Raw genomic sequence first — 17,259 nt, 5'->3', positions numbered from 1 at the left:
GACATTTCTTCTCCCTTGTCACCATAAGGTTAATGCTCAGGAAGGAGAACAAGGTGACTATTACTGTGCACAAAGATTGTTTGCTGCAGCAATTACTCTTCAATCAGAATGTTACTTTTGTTTACACTCAACAAGAATAAAAGTATGAACCCTAGATATTACCATATGCTAAATACACATTTCACACTGCTTGAATTATGAGCAGGCAACACACTTTAATACAGGTGTGGCATGGCTTTTAATGCAAAATTATGGCACCTCTTTTGAAATCCTAACATTCTGTGCTATTAAATACCTGTTCTCATTTTCATCTGCATGACAGAGGTGGTTAATTTTATTTGCATCAATACACTGAACTAACAGGTATATTCTCATTTGGATGACCATGAACACTGTATTCTTATAAGCTGCATATTTATTCCCCATAATTATTATCTAAAATACAGTCAATGCTTCAAGTTTCCAATGAAAAGGTTAAAAAAAATAGCTCCATAGACAAGTACTGTGATTTTCAATATATGTTAAGATTTTTAATAGTGCTACTGAGAGCTCATGAATAGAATTTGCATAGACAGTCTCCTCAAAACATTTCTACAATTGATTCCTTCTGTGATTTGACTTGGACTGAATGTTATTCACCATTGTTTGGGACAGGCTATTTAATTCCCTTCTGACTCTCAAACAGTGTGAGAGGCTGCGTGTGTCTCTGTGTTAGCGCACGTCCTGGTTAACTGCACTAATCACACACAACAGGCCTGTGCTCACTTAGGTGGGTCTTTTCAAATAGATGGCAATTAAACCCTCCTACATATGAATCACTTTGCATTCACAGAATATTTTCTATGTGAGCACTAAATATTTACAAATGAGGCTGGCATATTTTATATAATTTCACCACCTCGGCTGAGATGACTAAGGAGCGCTATCATTATGTACATAACAGAGTTATAGGCAGGTGCAGATTAAACAAGGTCACCTCATTCCTTACTCCCATCCTCCTATTATGGCTGTGGCACCTAGACTCTGAACTTAACACACCACTCATATTGCTGGCTTGAAATAAAAGATGTCCCAGTTCTGGATATTTTACATATTTTGTAAAAAAAAAATTATGATTGCTATTCGTTAAGATTTTAAGACATTTCCCACATATCCTAGTATGTTCATTTAGGCCACTCTCTCTTTCACAGGAATCAAAAAAAGTGAGATGAGCTGCCTCTGCTGAAATCCTAGTTCTGAAAAACACAAACATCATCAACTTCAAATCTAATGCTGCAACCCCAAAGGAATTTTGAAGGAGAAAAAAAGTTACTGACTCCTTAACAGCCTCCTTCAAAATGACAACGATAAAGAAAAGAGTCAATATGACAATGGTCACAGTGCTGCTTATTAGAGACATCCTAAAGTGAAACCCCTGTCTCATGGGAAGCTCCAATCTGCTTTTCAACTATCAACAAAATACACTTTCCGAAGATCAAAATTAGAAAACTCTTTTCCCATGGAAGATGAACTATAGCATATTGAACTGACACATACTAGACATTTTCATTTGAAGCAACAACACTTCTACTTTCCCAAAATGAAGTACTTTATGTTTTGTTAAAAACATTTTAACAGTACTTTGTTATCTGTATTTTTAGTGTTAGGGCCTTTGATTACTTTCCTTTTAAAAACCACAATACAAAATTGCAAATATATTTACTATGCAAAGCATATGACAAACTAGATTATAATTTGTAAATAAGGCACTAGATTTGTGAACTGAGATTTTGCACAAAGCAATAAAACATGCCTACTTCTTTCTGTACTTCCATCTGTTATGAATTACTCCTTACACTGTATCCTGCAGAAAGAACATTTCTGGTTTATTATTATTAATAAAAATTGAAAAAACCTGGATAGCCTTTGCATTTACAATCTGTAGTTGAATTAGCTGGCCTTTCATTTTGTCTTTATAGCCAGTCATCATCCTGCACAGTTTATCTATGAATAAACCACTTGATAACAGTACTTTGTCACCTTCACATATATTATTGATGAGAAAGCTGACAAGCCACCAATTAAGATGCTCCACTGCTTGTCCCCTCTCTAGGCTCAGCCTGAGGTACGGATGGAACAGTTGCAGTGAAAACTCAGTTTTACATTTCAAAGAAAGTTCAAAGGCAAGTGAGAAAAGGCTGCTCTGTAAAGGACACAGAAATTGTATTTATTGCTGGAAAAGTTTATTTGAGTAGACTGTATTATTTACTTTGTATGATAATAAAAATTAGACTGTGAGTCCACATCTTGTTCAACTATATGTTCTACTTAGTTTTGCATTTAGTTCTGGATTAAATCTATGAATCTGATGTATAAAACAATTACAACACTGATCACAGTTTAGTAACAAATATACAGATTTAAATAACGATCAAGATATAAATCAAGCCGATTTAAGTGGATTTGTGTTTCTGTTGTTACCCCAGCAAGTCACACAACAATATTTGTTGGACCCCAAAACTTTGCCAAGTGATAAATTAAAGGTCATAACAAAAGTATCTGAAATCAGGATGCTTTTAAATGAACAAGCAACCCTGACATCACTTGTATTCTCTGCTTCCACCCAAATTCTCAGGTTGTGAAAAATCACCAAGACATTCCATAAACACTAAGTATTTATTCCATGATGAATTAGTCCTTTCTAAAGTAAGTACAACAGAATAATTTATCCAACAGAAATTACCTACATTAAATATTGTTTAAAATACACATATGTTTTTAAGAGATTAATATCAAATGAGATTACACTGGCTGCATCACAAATCTTTAATCTTGGTTTTGAAAAATCACACAGACCTTTTTTCCTGTATTTTTGAACATGAGGCAAAATATCCCACATTAAGACACACTTACCAGCTGCCAGTGAAAGTCATAAATGCAATAAACGCTTAGCAATGACAACTCCACACTGTAAGTATACTACATCTATGTTATAAGTTAATGAGAAAAAGCTGAGCTAAATCACCACTAAGAGAGAACACAAAATACTTCTCTTACCTCCATTTCTGTGCAGTGTAAGCGGCCTGATTTATCTGTAAGAGAAAAAAAAATGTTTTCAGATAAAGAGATGATGGAAGAACAAAACTAAAAAGTTGAGTTACTTCTCTTTTTTGAGTAATTGCCAAATATTCCTTGTCTTACCTGAATCACACATTTCAATAATGTTTTTATTATATATGCATCCTGGTATTAACAAGAAGGCCCTACCCTTTTTATCTGGATCCTTTACAATACTGGCTTTTTAAAAGATGTGTCTTTAATGCCTGGCTTCATTATTTAAATAGTATGATTGATGTTCAGCCATGGAGGGAGCATGAAAACATGTTGGCTTAAATTAAGCAGTAGCAAATAGTTATTTCAAGAGAATAAACAGCATTAATTCATAAACTAGGGAAAAGACACTGTTTCATCTGATACTTCTGGGATTTCAAAGAGTTCAACAGAAATATGAAGTTCAAGTAAATTAAAGTTAAAGCATTACTATTTTTGTAAGTCCCACTTGTCAATTTTTGCATTTCCTCTGAGTTCAGAATCATCACTTTGGAATTTGCATAATAAAGAAAAAATAAGTTTCTGAACTGTTTCATTAAATTGAAATCTCAGTCTTCTTAAACACAAAACAGTTTTATACCAAAGTGGTGTGACAGCTAAGCAAAAAGAAGACTGAAATTTCACAGTGCATTAAGAAAGCATCATGTCACTAAAAGCAGCAAGTTTATAATTTTGTATTAATAATCCTTATCAAAGTAGGGTCAGGGAATCCTGACAGGATCATTTCCTGCTGGAAAAAAATTATTCAAGGAATTTGACTGTTCCACAGAAATCTATCCATTTGAAATGGGATCTACACAAAAATTTAATTTCAAAACACATGGATATAAAATTTAACATTTTTTGTCTTAGCTTTTCAGCTTCATTGCATTCACACTGCTGCTTTAGAATTTGCAGCTTTGGACCCAATAGCATAGAGCCTACAAAATGCATGGCATAATTCTGAGATGTCATGTACTCAAAAACTAGAACAGGATGCATTTGCTTGACTGTGCATGCGTATTCTACGAGCACATGTTCAGGTGATAATTAGTAAGGATTTACTGCAGTAGTTTGGAAAAGTCTGTGATTTGTACCTATAACTGGAAGGACTATTTTATCAGACTGGCTGACAAGCCCAAGGAAGCTCAACCAACTGGCTGGCACAATGCTTCCACTGACTTCATATGACAAATGTGAATGGCAGGAAAAACACTCAGCTCTGGGAAGAGTCACCTGCACAGAAAAACCTAAGTTTTCATACTGAACTGGTCACCTTCCCTTTGAAACTACAGGTTAATCACATCCTGAATTAATGGGGAACACCTACCTAACAGAGTGAAAGTTGTTTACTTTCCTTTTGAACTGTTGCCAAAGCAAGCTAATGCTTAGCACTGGTGTCTGACTTCAAAACCAAGACCAAGGAGTGACTTTAAAGGGCTTTTGCATCGCATATTGTCTTTTCAAAAGGACTGGAACCGCCACATAATACATTTTTTTGTGTTTAAAATTTTAACATTCATGTGATTGCTACAAACTATAAACAGAGAAAATTTGCTGAGAATGTTTTTTAACTGCTAGGATTGTTAGCAGACTTACTAATATTAGAGGCTACTTTTGTGAAGTCATATGACAGGTGACCAAAACAATGTAGCTTTATGATACAAGATGATACAAGATTAATTCAGAGAAATGTAGTCAAGACGGGAAGAAAAAAAGCACATGCTCTCTTTAAAAAGACATTACTTAAAAAAAAAAATTACTACTTCATTAAAAAGTATTAATTTTAAACCTATAGCTATGCATTGCAAAAACTAGGCCACCGATGTTTGCAATCACTGATAGTTTAAAATATTCATATTTGCACCTCCTACTGTCTAAGGGAACAGGAGCCAAGCTGTCCACTAGATCCTCTGAGTAGCACCAAGCACTCATTGCTGCACCTCCCAGCAGAGCTGAGATCCTATGAACATCCTTTTAGCAGAAGTCCTAAACAAGTCCTGAAGCAAAGGAAACAAATAAATCAGCCCAGCTGAAAACAAGAAAGATAAAATTTTAATTTCTGAAAGTAGCAGCAAGAAGCTTATTATGCAGCTCCTTTGACAAGCTTCCATGAAAGCTGTTCCTCAAGGAAAAGCACTCAAACTCTGGAGTGATTTTTTTTTTATAATTAAACTCAACTATCTATTCCTATTTACACCAGTATTTTAAACCCCAATAGTATTGTCATGAGTGCACGTGCTGGGGCAGGAAGGGGGAATAACAAGTCTTTCATGCACCCAGACAGTATCCTAGCTAGATACTGCAAGTGACTGACAACATTTTAATATACACTGCATTATGGTAATTATTAACCATTCTATATGCCTCTGTACCCTGAGACCAGCTACACACTTAGCAGATTTCCCAAAGCTGTTCACAGTCACTTGTGGACTCCCTCCATTGGGAATTTACTACATTTCTGAAGAGATCATTAACAATAGTGTTGATGCACTCACATGCATCTATCAAGACTGAAATTAATTTGCTTTTATATGGCCCCTGCAAGCCAATTTATTTATACTGGCTTTATCTATAGTGGCTGGGAGTAGAAATTTCTTCTCTCTTCAGCTGACATGACTGAAAAAGCAGTAACTCATAAATATAGCCTAAGGGTCACACTCCCTTCATTAGCACTCCCTATAAGTCATAGAACAGTCTCTGTCTCCATGCAGGATGAAGTGCTTTTCTGGTAAACAGGTGAAGCCTTAAAAAAATATTTCAGCTGCTGATTCTTAACATAAATGCAGACTTTTCCAGACTTCAGAACCATTCAACTAGATATTCATCTGTGCAGCATTTTTACCACTCTTACTGCCAAAAAATATTCAACAGTAATTTTCCATTACAGTTTTCAAATAAAAGCTAATGCATTCATTACTAGCAAACAGCACAACTTTAACTGTCAACTGCAGTTTATAAACAAACTACAGTTCGGAAAATTAGATCATTTTTCACTCTCAGTATGTTGAAATGGAAAAACTGAAGAGTTTTTGAAAGAAGGAAAGCAACTTACATTGTCACTGATCCCTGTATTTCTAAAAACAGTCTTCAGAGAGACACATTTGACAGAAAAAAACTTTAAAACTTTCACATTCATTTTTTATTCTTCAAAATTTCTATTTGAAAAGTATTCTTCTGTCAAACTCTGAGCAAGAGGAGTCATGACAAACTTTCCTCAAGCACTAGGGAAGACAGTCTCATCCCTTCAGGCAGGAGCTCCCTGTACTCCTACCAATGGTAAGAAGCACACATTTAAGACTGAGTTTTAAAAGCAATGCAGATAACTCAGTATGTTAGAATGGACTGACCCAGGGTATCTGTAGGACTGTGTGTGGAATGTGCCAACCCATCTGCACTCCTCTATACAAAGAAAAACCAAGCTACTGAGTTGACTTTAGTGATGTGACACCACAATCACACAGCCACCATTTTGGCTATAATCAGCTGGTCTAGGAGCCTGGCAGCTCAGAGCATCTCCCTAGCCTTCCTCTAGTGTCTCAGACTCCTCTGCTCACATCCACAGGCAGTTCCTTCGAGACACCTCCTTCCAGAATTGCAATGATAAGCACTGATTTTTCTGGCAACATTGTGGCTGATGCACATATTGCCAATAAACCTGAAACTCATTTTGTATTAAAGATTACTGTTACCATTAAATGTCACAGCCCACTTCTGCAGGTTTGGAGTGAAATCAAGCTGCCATTGCTACAACAACAGAACTCAAGTTGCCCTCAGGAGTAACAGATACTGCCTGTATGTATTGGAAGACAGTGGAAGAAGAGGATGAAGAAAGAACATAAGGGCTAGCCTAGGGAAAGGGAGCAAGGAAGAACAGGAGTGTCACTAACTCAAGTTCCTTGAGTTGAGCAGTCTTTACTTATGCCCCCCAAATTAACAATAAACTGAATTTGTATTTGCTTTCTAGCTTTTACATCTTCAAGAGGCACTGTAGCTACAATAGTGAGCTTTTCTTTGCCTTTAAGAGAATGAGGATTCCTCAAGTAAGAAAATAAAAAGAAGTTCAGACTCACATTTAAACATCCAGAAAATGGAGCTTAGGTAACTTTGGAATTACCAAAAACTGGAGATTTGTTACCTAATCTGAAACTGGTCAGATTAGTTACCAAAAATGACAAGTTCATCAATACAAGAGTCAAGATGAGCACCAATAAAAAGAAAGGGAATGAAAGAATAAGGCCCCAGAAGGAAAAGATGCCACAGAAGAAAAAGAGATAAATGAGCAAAGAATGGGATTTGTTATTAAATGAAGGGAGAGGAAGACACAAAAACAGGGAGAACATGAGGAATTGGAAAGACACAGACTGGATTAGGAGAGGTAGAGAACCCCTCAGAGCAGGAAACACAGAGACCCAATTTCTTAAGAAAAATACTTAGGCTTTGAGGATCAACAAATCTTTCCTTTACACTGTAATTAGAAGATAATAAGAAATGGGATGACGTTTTAGAGCGTGTGGCTTTTTGGATATGACTCATGATTTCTGTATCAGACTACAGCTGATCACTTAGTTATTATATGCCTCATTTTTCTGCTCAGGAAAAGAAAGAGAAAACTGTAAAAATTTTAAGAGAACACAAGGAAAATTATTAGAGATGTTTCTAGACTAATGGCAATCAGGACTTTCCTTACCTGTGTGAAACTTTTATCATGCCTTCTTTTTTCTCCATTCAACACTTCATGGAAGTTACTCCTAATTTTGAACAGTCATAAGCACTTTTTGTCTATTGTAGGTTACAGCTTTTCTAAACTGATAACTCAGCAATACTGGATCTGTTAAAAACTGTCACTAGCTGCTAATAAACTCTCTCAAGTCAATGAAAAAGGAGTTCTTTTAATTCTTCTCTACCTCAGCTATGTCTTTGCACTATACAAAGTGACTAATCTCCTTTTGTTCCTCTTAAAGTGCACAGTAATAAAATACAGTAATGTAATCATAGTTGCATGTGTCATGCAAGCTGTTTTAAAGTTTTATCAGGAATAAAACAATATTGTCTCCTTATTGGATCTGATGCTGTAATGTGATAAACTAATTCAGAAACAAAGAGCAAACACTCCTCAGTTTCCTTTTAACAGATATTATGAAAAAGCTTCTCCACTTTCACGAAGATATGTTCATTGCCAACTTGGATGCAGGATGTTACATACCATTAATCCTCTTGTTACCTACAACATTCCTACTGCACACTTGGCAGTCACATTCAGCTTGGGTAAGACTCATCCACAGCTCTGCTGCCATGCAGGTCATTTGCACTGCCTGTAACTCTGATCCTGTCCTGCTCTGAATCATCCTGTTCAATGCTCTCTCTCTCCTTCTCTCTTCCCCTCTGTCACATCATACACAGCTACTGTCTTCATTTTCAAAGCTCTGCTTGTGCTCCCCCAGTCCCACCCTTGATGTCTCACTGGGCACTGTGGGGTAAACTATCACCTCCAGCCAGCCCTGAAGCTGGACTCCATTATCCGTTACCTATTCTGCACCCCCCTCCCCCCCAAAAAAGCATCTTTGTTCTTTCTCCAGCAATGCCCCATAGGGACATGATATTAACTCTCCACAGCAACGTGGCAGATGTCTCATTTTTCACTCTTCTCTTCAACTGCCGTTAACAATGACAACTAAAATTTCATTTTCCCATCTAAAGCAACATTTTTAACAAGAAAATCTCTGTTAAATCTTATCTTTTACTTTAAGTCATTATTAATGCTAGGGACCCACACTTCCTCAAAGTTCTTCTTTCTATGTTCAAATGTCAATGTTTTCCTTAGGAATAAATGCAGTTTTCAAACAACACCAAATCAGAGTTCATTCATTCACTGCATACCTACCATCTTCAATATTTCTCCATACAAATATTGGCAACTACGGTCACTTATCCTTGTTGGCAATTTCCTTCCATTTCTTTTGTGCAGGCATTTGAAATCTGCAGGTTTTTTTAAGCCAAATACGTTATTTTGTTATGCTGAGATCTTTTCTTTGCTTATTTTGTCCTCCCCTACCAGAACTGCCTACAATAGGACGCCCAGCATCTGCTGATATTCACAGAGAGCCCACTTAACCCCCAGTGCATGGGATGCATTCATATAAGCCATGACTGGAAGCCTTCCAGTTCATGCTTACGTTCTGGGAACCACACTGATGACAGAAAGCCTACATAAATAAGGTCAAAGATTTCTCTCTTCCACAGATCAGTAGAGCAAGAAGAGATAAAAGCAGCAATGCAACGAGGCTCCTCTCTGCTGTCTAGTACTATTTTCTTCCTACTTGACATTCAATATTAAAATACCTACATAGGCATCTATCTTAAAACTCTTGCACAAGAAAGTCAGGCTCAATACATCAGGCCTTACTATTCTTAAATGCAGATGTTTCTGAATACTTTTGAATTTTATTTGAATTCCGAACATAATTAAGTCTTCATCCTACAGGTATTATTTATTTTAGCACTATTCATAGCAACACTTCTTTCAAAACTTCAACATCAAAAAAGGCTACTCCCACCCATCATCTTGAAAAAGGGTCAAGAAAATTAGAAGAAAAATGGTAGTATATTCATTTTCCAGTAAAAATCATGCATATGTTTTTTTCAATAATCCACCAGGGACTGAAAGATAAGAATATCTTCATGCACACAAGTTGAATTTGCATTTATTCATCCTGTTTCTCCATTCTTGCCTTCCAAAACCTAGGCACACAAGGATGTAAGAGGGACATGGAAGTCATCAAAACTGCCAAGACAACACAAACTATTCTTCTCCAGCGTGTCTCACCCTGAGCCCTCCAAGTCCCATGAAAGCCACCATGCAGTCAACTTTTCTGTGATCTTTTTGATTCAAAGCCAGAATACTCCATGCATTATGACCTCCTGCTGAACGCCTGGCAGATTTCCAAGAGAAAAAACTGCATAGTACTCGCTTCTAGTAAGACCAGCAGTAATTTCCCTGCGTGCTTTCTCTGTTAGGGCTGGAGGATGAGGAAAAAGGGCCACTGACACTACTCACAGTTCAGGGTCTCAGGTGGGAGATGAAGGCCAAGGAGCACCACATTCATACCAGTCCTGAATAGCCAACAGCTGGAAGTGAGCCCCACTCTATGGTCAAAATATCCTTCTTTGCCACTTCCTGAGATCCTCATGGCTGTTCCTCTTCAGGAGCTCAGTGCAATGCCCAAAGTCAGTGGCCACCTCTGCTAAGCCAGGGATCTGGCACTTACAAAACAAGCAGGGAAAACTCTCATTTTACCAAACCGACTCACCCCCAAAACCATTCAGTTTTCCCACCTCTGAGAAGGAGGTGGCACAGCCTCTGTGCTGAAAAGCAAGAGCTCTTTATCCAGTTGCAGCAATGACACAACCCCAGTGAAACAGCCTCCTCCACACCCTACAGTATCCTGGTGCCCATAGATCCTGGACATGATGTCGACTGCCAGCTCTTGTGCGGGTTTTCTGTTCCTCTAGCTATCATTTCATTATTGCTTCAAGTTTATAAAAACATGTGCAAAAAAGGCAGTTCTGTAAGAAGAGAGCTTGGAGGAGTCAAACCACATGTTTACCTCAAATGTTTTAGCTCATTCAGAAGTTATTTTTTTATTGCATCTGGCAATAAATAATAGTAATAATAATTTACTGGATGCACTGTTAGCTCTTTTCATATAAATTGCAAGTGACAAAGACTGCTAAAGCACCCATTACTTAAAATAAATTCTACACTGTATCTCCAATTTCACCATGGGTATTTTGAAGCAATCCAAACTTCTGTGGTATTTAGATGTCACTAAGACAACCACAGTGAGCTTTATGTTTATTTTGCATATTCATGCAAAATCTTCTTTCTTTCTTACTTTGGTTCTGGAAAAATAAAAAGGTTCACACTGCTCTGTAAAAATATGCCTTCATGTGCATCTCTAGAACAAACTTTGTGACAGAACTGCATTTGCTCCTGACGTTGCTCGAGCCCCACTGACAGGCATGACTGATCACATCGTTCGCCACCATCCTGGACAAAGCCTGAATGTTCACTACCCAAAGACACCATTCTTCAGGGATTCCTCTATTTGCCCACACAGGATTCTGTTGTTCACTAAAATAGAAACTAACAGCCAATATTTGTTCCTGTGAATTATCCAAACCTATGCACCAACCTACACCTATACATTTTTTATGTATTGCTAGAACAAAGCAGCTTTACAACTCAGAGCATTAACCCACAGAACCCCTATTGCTCTAATAAACCTCCTGACACAGGCATTTAAATCTAAATTGTCTGAAATACAAAGGCAGGAATCCTTCCTGATCCTCCTCTTGTCAGGGATTCAGGTGATATCAATGGTGACATGAAAATTAACAATTAGGCAGCATTCTCATCCTTCATCTTTTTACTTCTTTTTAACCAAAACATTATATTTTTTTAAGATAATGAAATATTAATAGATCACACCGATAAAACTGGAAAGATCAGAAAAATCAGTCTCTGGTTTTATTTAAGGATGGGATTCAACTCCAAGGGCATTTTTCTGCCCCACTATCAGCGAAACTCATCTCTTTCTTATCGCAAGGACATTTTTCTTCAATTTGTATGTATTGTTACTTGGAATTTCAAGTATTGAGCATGAACTGGTAAACTGTTTCACAAGAAACTGCTTTGGAAAAATACCATCAGTTTCTGTATAATCAGTACTTCTTCTAAGAGATCTTTAATTTGTATCTTGAAAGTAAAATTACTGTGACCATACAGCTTCAGAGCCTGTTACACTGTACTGCTTCCCAGGCCAAAGAGCCAGGGCACTGGTTCTTAAGATTTCACTGGTGCAAAGAGAATACAGGAGCCTACAAACAAACACCCATTCCAGAGGCTCAAGCTGTAACTGGCTGAGGAAGCACATTAATCATCACCCAAAGAGAATGCAGTAAGCAAAAAGGAAAAGAATAGGGATAGTTCAAAAGATACCAACGACAAGCAAGCCTTCTGTCAGTTCCTCAATATTCAGTATAGTGAACTCCCAACATGTATCACATATATATAACAATTTCCAGTGAAAACCTGCTCCAGGTTTCACAAATCAAAGAACACACAAAATCCCTTGTGAAAGCTTGTGAAAGCTGTTTCCTAAATCTGTTCAAAGTTAGGTAGATGAAGAAGGCCAGGGGCAGGGAGAGGACCCCAGGAGGAATTCTGCCTCTTTCCAAATCCAGGCACCTACCAGCCTGCAGCCGATGGAAAAGCGAGTTCACGGAGGATGCTTTAGGAATGGACAGCTGGCAGAAAAATCCCTGCCTCCCCTTTTCTATTAGACGCCCTGAAGGGGGTACTCTCCCTGGGATAGCTCCTGCCTCCTGCTTTCCTGGGAGGTCTTCAAATAGTGGTTATCTTTGTTTAGGTACATATACACACTCTCTTAAGATTCTCAAGATATAAGGACACACATGTGGTGTTATACAAAATAATACATACACTAATAAGGTGAAAAAAAAAGAAAAATAAGGCTGGAATATTTGAAAAAATCTCATCCATTCAAAAATTTAGATGTGATAGCAACATACACTGGTTAGCACATGTTGACTAAAACATTTTCACAGTAAATATCCTGGATATCAGTGAGGGGCCTGAACTTTATATACAAGTATATTCAACACCATCCTACAGCCAATAATGATAAGAGCAAAGGTAAATAAGCCAGTAATGGTAAGAGGAAATAGGGTAAGTCCACCAGTAGCAAGGAAAAAAGCCACAAAAGAAAGAAATACATAGTAAACTAATGTATTTCCTGCAATAGGAAAGAGAAAAGAAAAAGTCTTGATGTCATCTGAAAAGACTGTAAGCAAAACCAGCACACAACATGCAACACAAAACTCTTCAATGCGCTTGTGACATGCAGATGCCTTGGTCAGGAGAGCATTTTCCTGGAATTTCTGGGTGTTGGTCTGGCATTTAATTAACATTAATTAACAAAGACCTATTTTTTAAAACTATTTTAAAAGCACACCAGATCATATTTAAATGAAAGTCATTATTAGACTCATTACAATTGCAGAACTAAATTATGTCCTTTCTTCCGCTAAATATATTTTGATATTTGCATGTACCACTAGCTCCAAACTGGATTACTGTATGTCTCTGCCAAAAGACTTTTCAGACAGGCACTGTATCAAAAGGCTTCATTAAATTGTAACACCAGGCATAATATTAGTGCTCTAAATGCTGAGGGCTCCATTAATCCCATTTTGTGCATTTACCATTGCCTTCTGATTAACACAGCTTTAAAATGCTGAAACCCAAGTCTTCTTGGAAAATTCTGTGATGTGGAATGTAGACTAGGCTGATACTGGGGAATACCATCATGTATTGGTCACATCCTTCTGCTATCCATCTTTGATTTCTTTTCAGAAATTGAGCTTTACTTGCCAAAAAAAAATACTGCTTTCCACATTTAAAATCAGAAGCTTTGAAGGGCTGAGAAACAGACATGCGCCCTCATTTTCCTTTCCAATGCAAAATACGCTTTCCTGGGCATTTTAACGAAACAGATGGTAGGTGCTAAGCCCCTATACACGGCTTTCTCACTCACTTAGTGTCAGCACACATCGAAATTGATATATTTCTAATAGGTGCCTTTTGATGCCAAACTGTTCCGGGAGCTCCTGCGGGATGCACGGCCCGGCCGGAGGAACCCAAAGAGCAGGGAGCCCGCAAGAGAGGCGCTCCCGGTGTGCGGATGACACGGGATTGATTACGCACCAGGAGAGACGACGCAATTATAAAACACTGGACCCGCATTCGGTGCCCGTGCCCGCACGCAGGCGATCGCATCCCAGGAGAGGGGTTCTGCCTTTCCACGCACGACACCGAGATGCCGCAGGGACACACACACACACACACACACACACACACACACACACACACACGCACGCAGCCCCGCCACAGCCCCCGGCAGGACTGAGGAGCCGAGCGCTCGCCCACCGCGACCCTCGGGCGGGAAGGACCGTCACGTCCCGGACAAAGGCTGATGGAGACGGGCAGCCGCCCGCGCCGACCCCCGGCTGCTGCTGCTGCCGGTGGGTGCGCGGGGTCGGCGCCGGCGGCGGCCCCCGGCCTTACCTGCGGCGGGCGGGGGCGGCCGGTCGGGCTCGTCCTGCTCCAGGGTGACGGCGCCGTCCCGCCAGACGCGGAGGTGCGCGGCCGCCGCCCCCAGCCTGGCGGCGGGGGTCTCTCCGCGGCGGGCGCGGGCGCGCAGCGAGGCGCAGCATTGGTAACACACGGCCCACGCCTGCTCCTCGTTGATGGGCTGGTTGTAGAGCCGGAGGATCTCCTCCAGCGACAGCGCCTCCGGCTGCCCGCCGGACCCGCCGCCGCCGTCCTCCTCCTCCTCGGCGGCCGGGCGGGAGGAGCCGGGCTGGGGCTCCATGCCCTGCGTCCGCCGCGGTGCTCCTCGCTCAGTGACCGGCCCCGCCGCCGCGGCAGCGGCTGCTGATGCTGCTGCTTGCGCTGATGCTGCCGCTGCTGCTTGTGCTGCTGCTGCCGGCCGGTCCCGCCGTGCTCATCCTCTCCGCCCCGCTAGTACCACCAGGCCGCCGGACGGACAGCCCGGCCCGCGCGGCAGGCAGCAGGAGCCAGGAAACAGGCAGGAGTCAGGAGGAAGGCAGGCACAGGATCGGCGCCCGGTCCGCCCGCTGCCGCCGCCGCCGCCGCAGGGGGAGCGACAGCTCATAGCAACGCAATGGCGTCCTCGTCCTCGCCCGCCCCCGCCGCGCGGCGCCGCCCGCCGCCGCAGCGCCCCCTGCCGGCGCGGGGAGGACTCACTCGGGGCTGCCACGGCAACCGGCGCCGCACCGGCGGCCGAGCCGCGCGGCTCCCGGCCCCGCCGGAGACACCGACGGACGCGCCGCACTCAGCCCACAGCCCTCGGCCGCTGTTTCTGCGCCGGGCGTTCGTAACCACCACCCCCAGAAACAAGCAGCTCCCGGCGGGACGTGGGATGACACTCCCTGCACCCCCAAGTGTTGAACACTTGACACCAACCCGCGCCATCACGGATATAGCGAAACATAGCAGGGCCCCGCTTTCATAGCGGGAGGGTGAGTGCCTTTGCATTACAGGGTCTGCCCTCCCAAAGCAAACACTTCCTCCGGGAAAGCCCCATCCTCGGCAGCATCAAGGCTGGAAACGTCCACGGTACATAGAGAGGCTAGCAGAGTTAAACCAGCCCAGTCGGGAAGGGGAACAACAAGGGAATCGTCCTCCAAGCCGCTGGGAACTGACGTCCCTGCCTCTGGACACACCTGGGCACCAGAAGGGCACAGCCCTTCATGCCAGCTTCGCCCCAGGCAAACGAGCACTTTCACGCAGAACACCATCAGACTAAATAAGCTGGAGCTTACACCGAACACTCGGTGTTTCTCTCTTTAGCGTTGTACCTCTCACACGTGAAAGGAAACTAAAAATCTCCCGTTCGCACCCGATCCACTGGGAGCCGGGAGGGCGTGAGGGACGGCGCCGGGAGCGCCCCCTGCCGTACAGGAGAGGTACTGCAACTGGACAAGGTCCCCGCCACCGCCTTCCACCAGCCAGCTCCTCTCTTCCCATTCCACTTCCAGCTCCTCTCTTCCCATTCCACTTCCGCTCCTCTCTTCCCATTCCACTTCCAGCTCCTCTCTTCCCATTCCGCTTCCAGCTCCTCTCTTCCCATTCCGCTTCCAGCTCCTCTCTTCCCATTCCACTTCCAGCTCCTCTCTTCCCATTCCACTTCCGCTCCTCTCTTCCCATTCCACTTCCAGCTCCTCTCTTCCCATTCCGCTTCCAGCTCCTCTCTTCCCATTCCGCTTCCAGCTCCTCTCTTCCCATTCCGCTTCCAGCTCCTCTCTTCCCATTCCGCTTCCAGCTGCTCTGAACGCCGCTGCTTTTTTCCTCTTTTCTCTTGTGTAACATACAGCAGTGCATACAACATGCAAGTTGTACTTAATGCTGTTGAATGTGGCAATAATCACCATGCAATATGATTTAGCCTTTCAGGCTACATTTAGATTCAAGGAAACTGGGGGAGAAATTGTACTTGTGAAGCTTTTATCAGCATCCTATATGCTGTATAACAAGCAAATGAATGCATTTTGATCTTTCAGGTATAAAAAAACCAGACTTGTAAAGTTAGCAGTAGGGCCAGTAAGTACATAGTGTACTATTAGAGTCCTAAATTTAAAAAACCTCAGTGCTGCCATAGAAAGTATTTAACATTTCTTGAAGTAAAAAGTTAAAAATGGTGTCACACTGCTACACTGCTGATTAAATGTACATGCAAAATGCCAACATTCACTCCTGCTGTACGTGTTGCAAGATTCTCTAGGATCAGGTACTTTTTTTGGTCCAGCACCAGCAGAAAGAGTTGCCTCCTTCTTACTAGGACAACCAAAGGAGGTGGTCTATCACTGACACAGTGGGCTATCACTGACACAGAATGGCTTCTACAGAAGAAATCAAACAGTTTCAGATTTTTCCAGGCACAAGAAGAGATGCCTGGAGTCCACATAGGGAAAAACCTGAGAAGTATGGTACAGAAAAGTTCAGTAAGCCCAACAGCTTGCCATTTTGCATAACATAAAGACTTAAAGATACTCAGCAAAATCATCACCCGCAGGTTTAAGACAGACAAAATCACAGATGGCTAATTAAGTACAGATCTGAGCAACAGAATTACACAATGGCTGTCAAGGAAAATAGCCTGGCTACAACTTCTACCTCAGAAACTTCTTAAGGTAACAAGAGGCAAAAGGCACCAAGTTTAACTACTTTATCTAACCCATCACAGCTATTCACATCTTCAGGTATGCAAGTCTTAATGTGTATTTTTGAAATAAATCCATGTATTACTAAATTCACAGATGAACAAGTTTACCTTTATCCGATTGAACCGTTCTCAGAAGTTGAATGCAGAAGTTACTGTTAGAGCCACAAGAGGCAGAAATAAATTTTGTTGTCTGAAGGACACATGCCTAAACACCAGTATTTCTGGATCTCAGTCACTCACAAAGTACACCCTGTACACTACAGGGAAAGGTGAGGTAGAAAAGAGTCTCTTACCCTGCAGAGGTAAAGCAGACCTAAACAAACTCTTGAACCGATTCAGAAAATATTTTTTGACACATTTT

At 41.4% G+C, this 17,259-nt stretch overlaps 1 protein-coding gene across 7 annotated transcripts in view; it reads right to left on the bottom strand.

The window, feature by feature from the left end:
* SPIRE1 (spire type actin nucleation factor 1) overlaps positions 1–15,440 on the bottom strand; it is a 127,899-nt gene extending 112,459 nt beyond the window's left edge. For 2 of the 7 annotated variants that reach the window (XM_072924482.1, XM_072924484.1), the window contains exons 1-2: positions 14,219–15,440; positions 3,037–3,071 (exon numbers count right to left, since the gene is read on the bottom strand). In XM_072924482.1, coding sequence (XP_072780583.1) covers positions 3,037–3,071; positions 14,219–14,525 — 342 coding nt within the window. In that variant the 5' untranslated portion in view covers positions 14,526–15,440. The remainder of the gene's footprint in view (positions 1–3,036; positions 3,072–14,218) is intronic. The other 5 variants (XM_072924483.1, XM_041714688.2, XM_041714687.2 and 2 more) reach the window with 5 other exon arrangements.
* Between the last annotated feature and the right edge of the window lie 1,819 nt (positions 15,441–17,259).

Source organism: Taeniopygia guttata, chromosome 2 (assembly GCF_048771995.1).
Source record: "Taeniopygia guttata chromosome 2, bTaeGut7.mat, whole genome shotgun sequence".
NCBI classification, from domain to species: domain Eukaryota; kingdom Metazoa; phylum Chordata; class Aves; order Passeriformes; family Estrildidae; genus Taeniopygia; species Taeniopygia guttata.
Note: the sequence above shows the minus strand (reverse complement) of the source record. Positions and strands in the feature narration are given on the sequence as shown.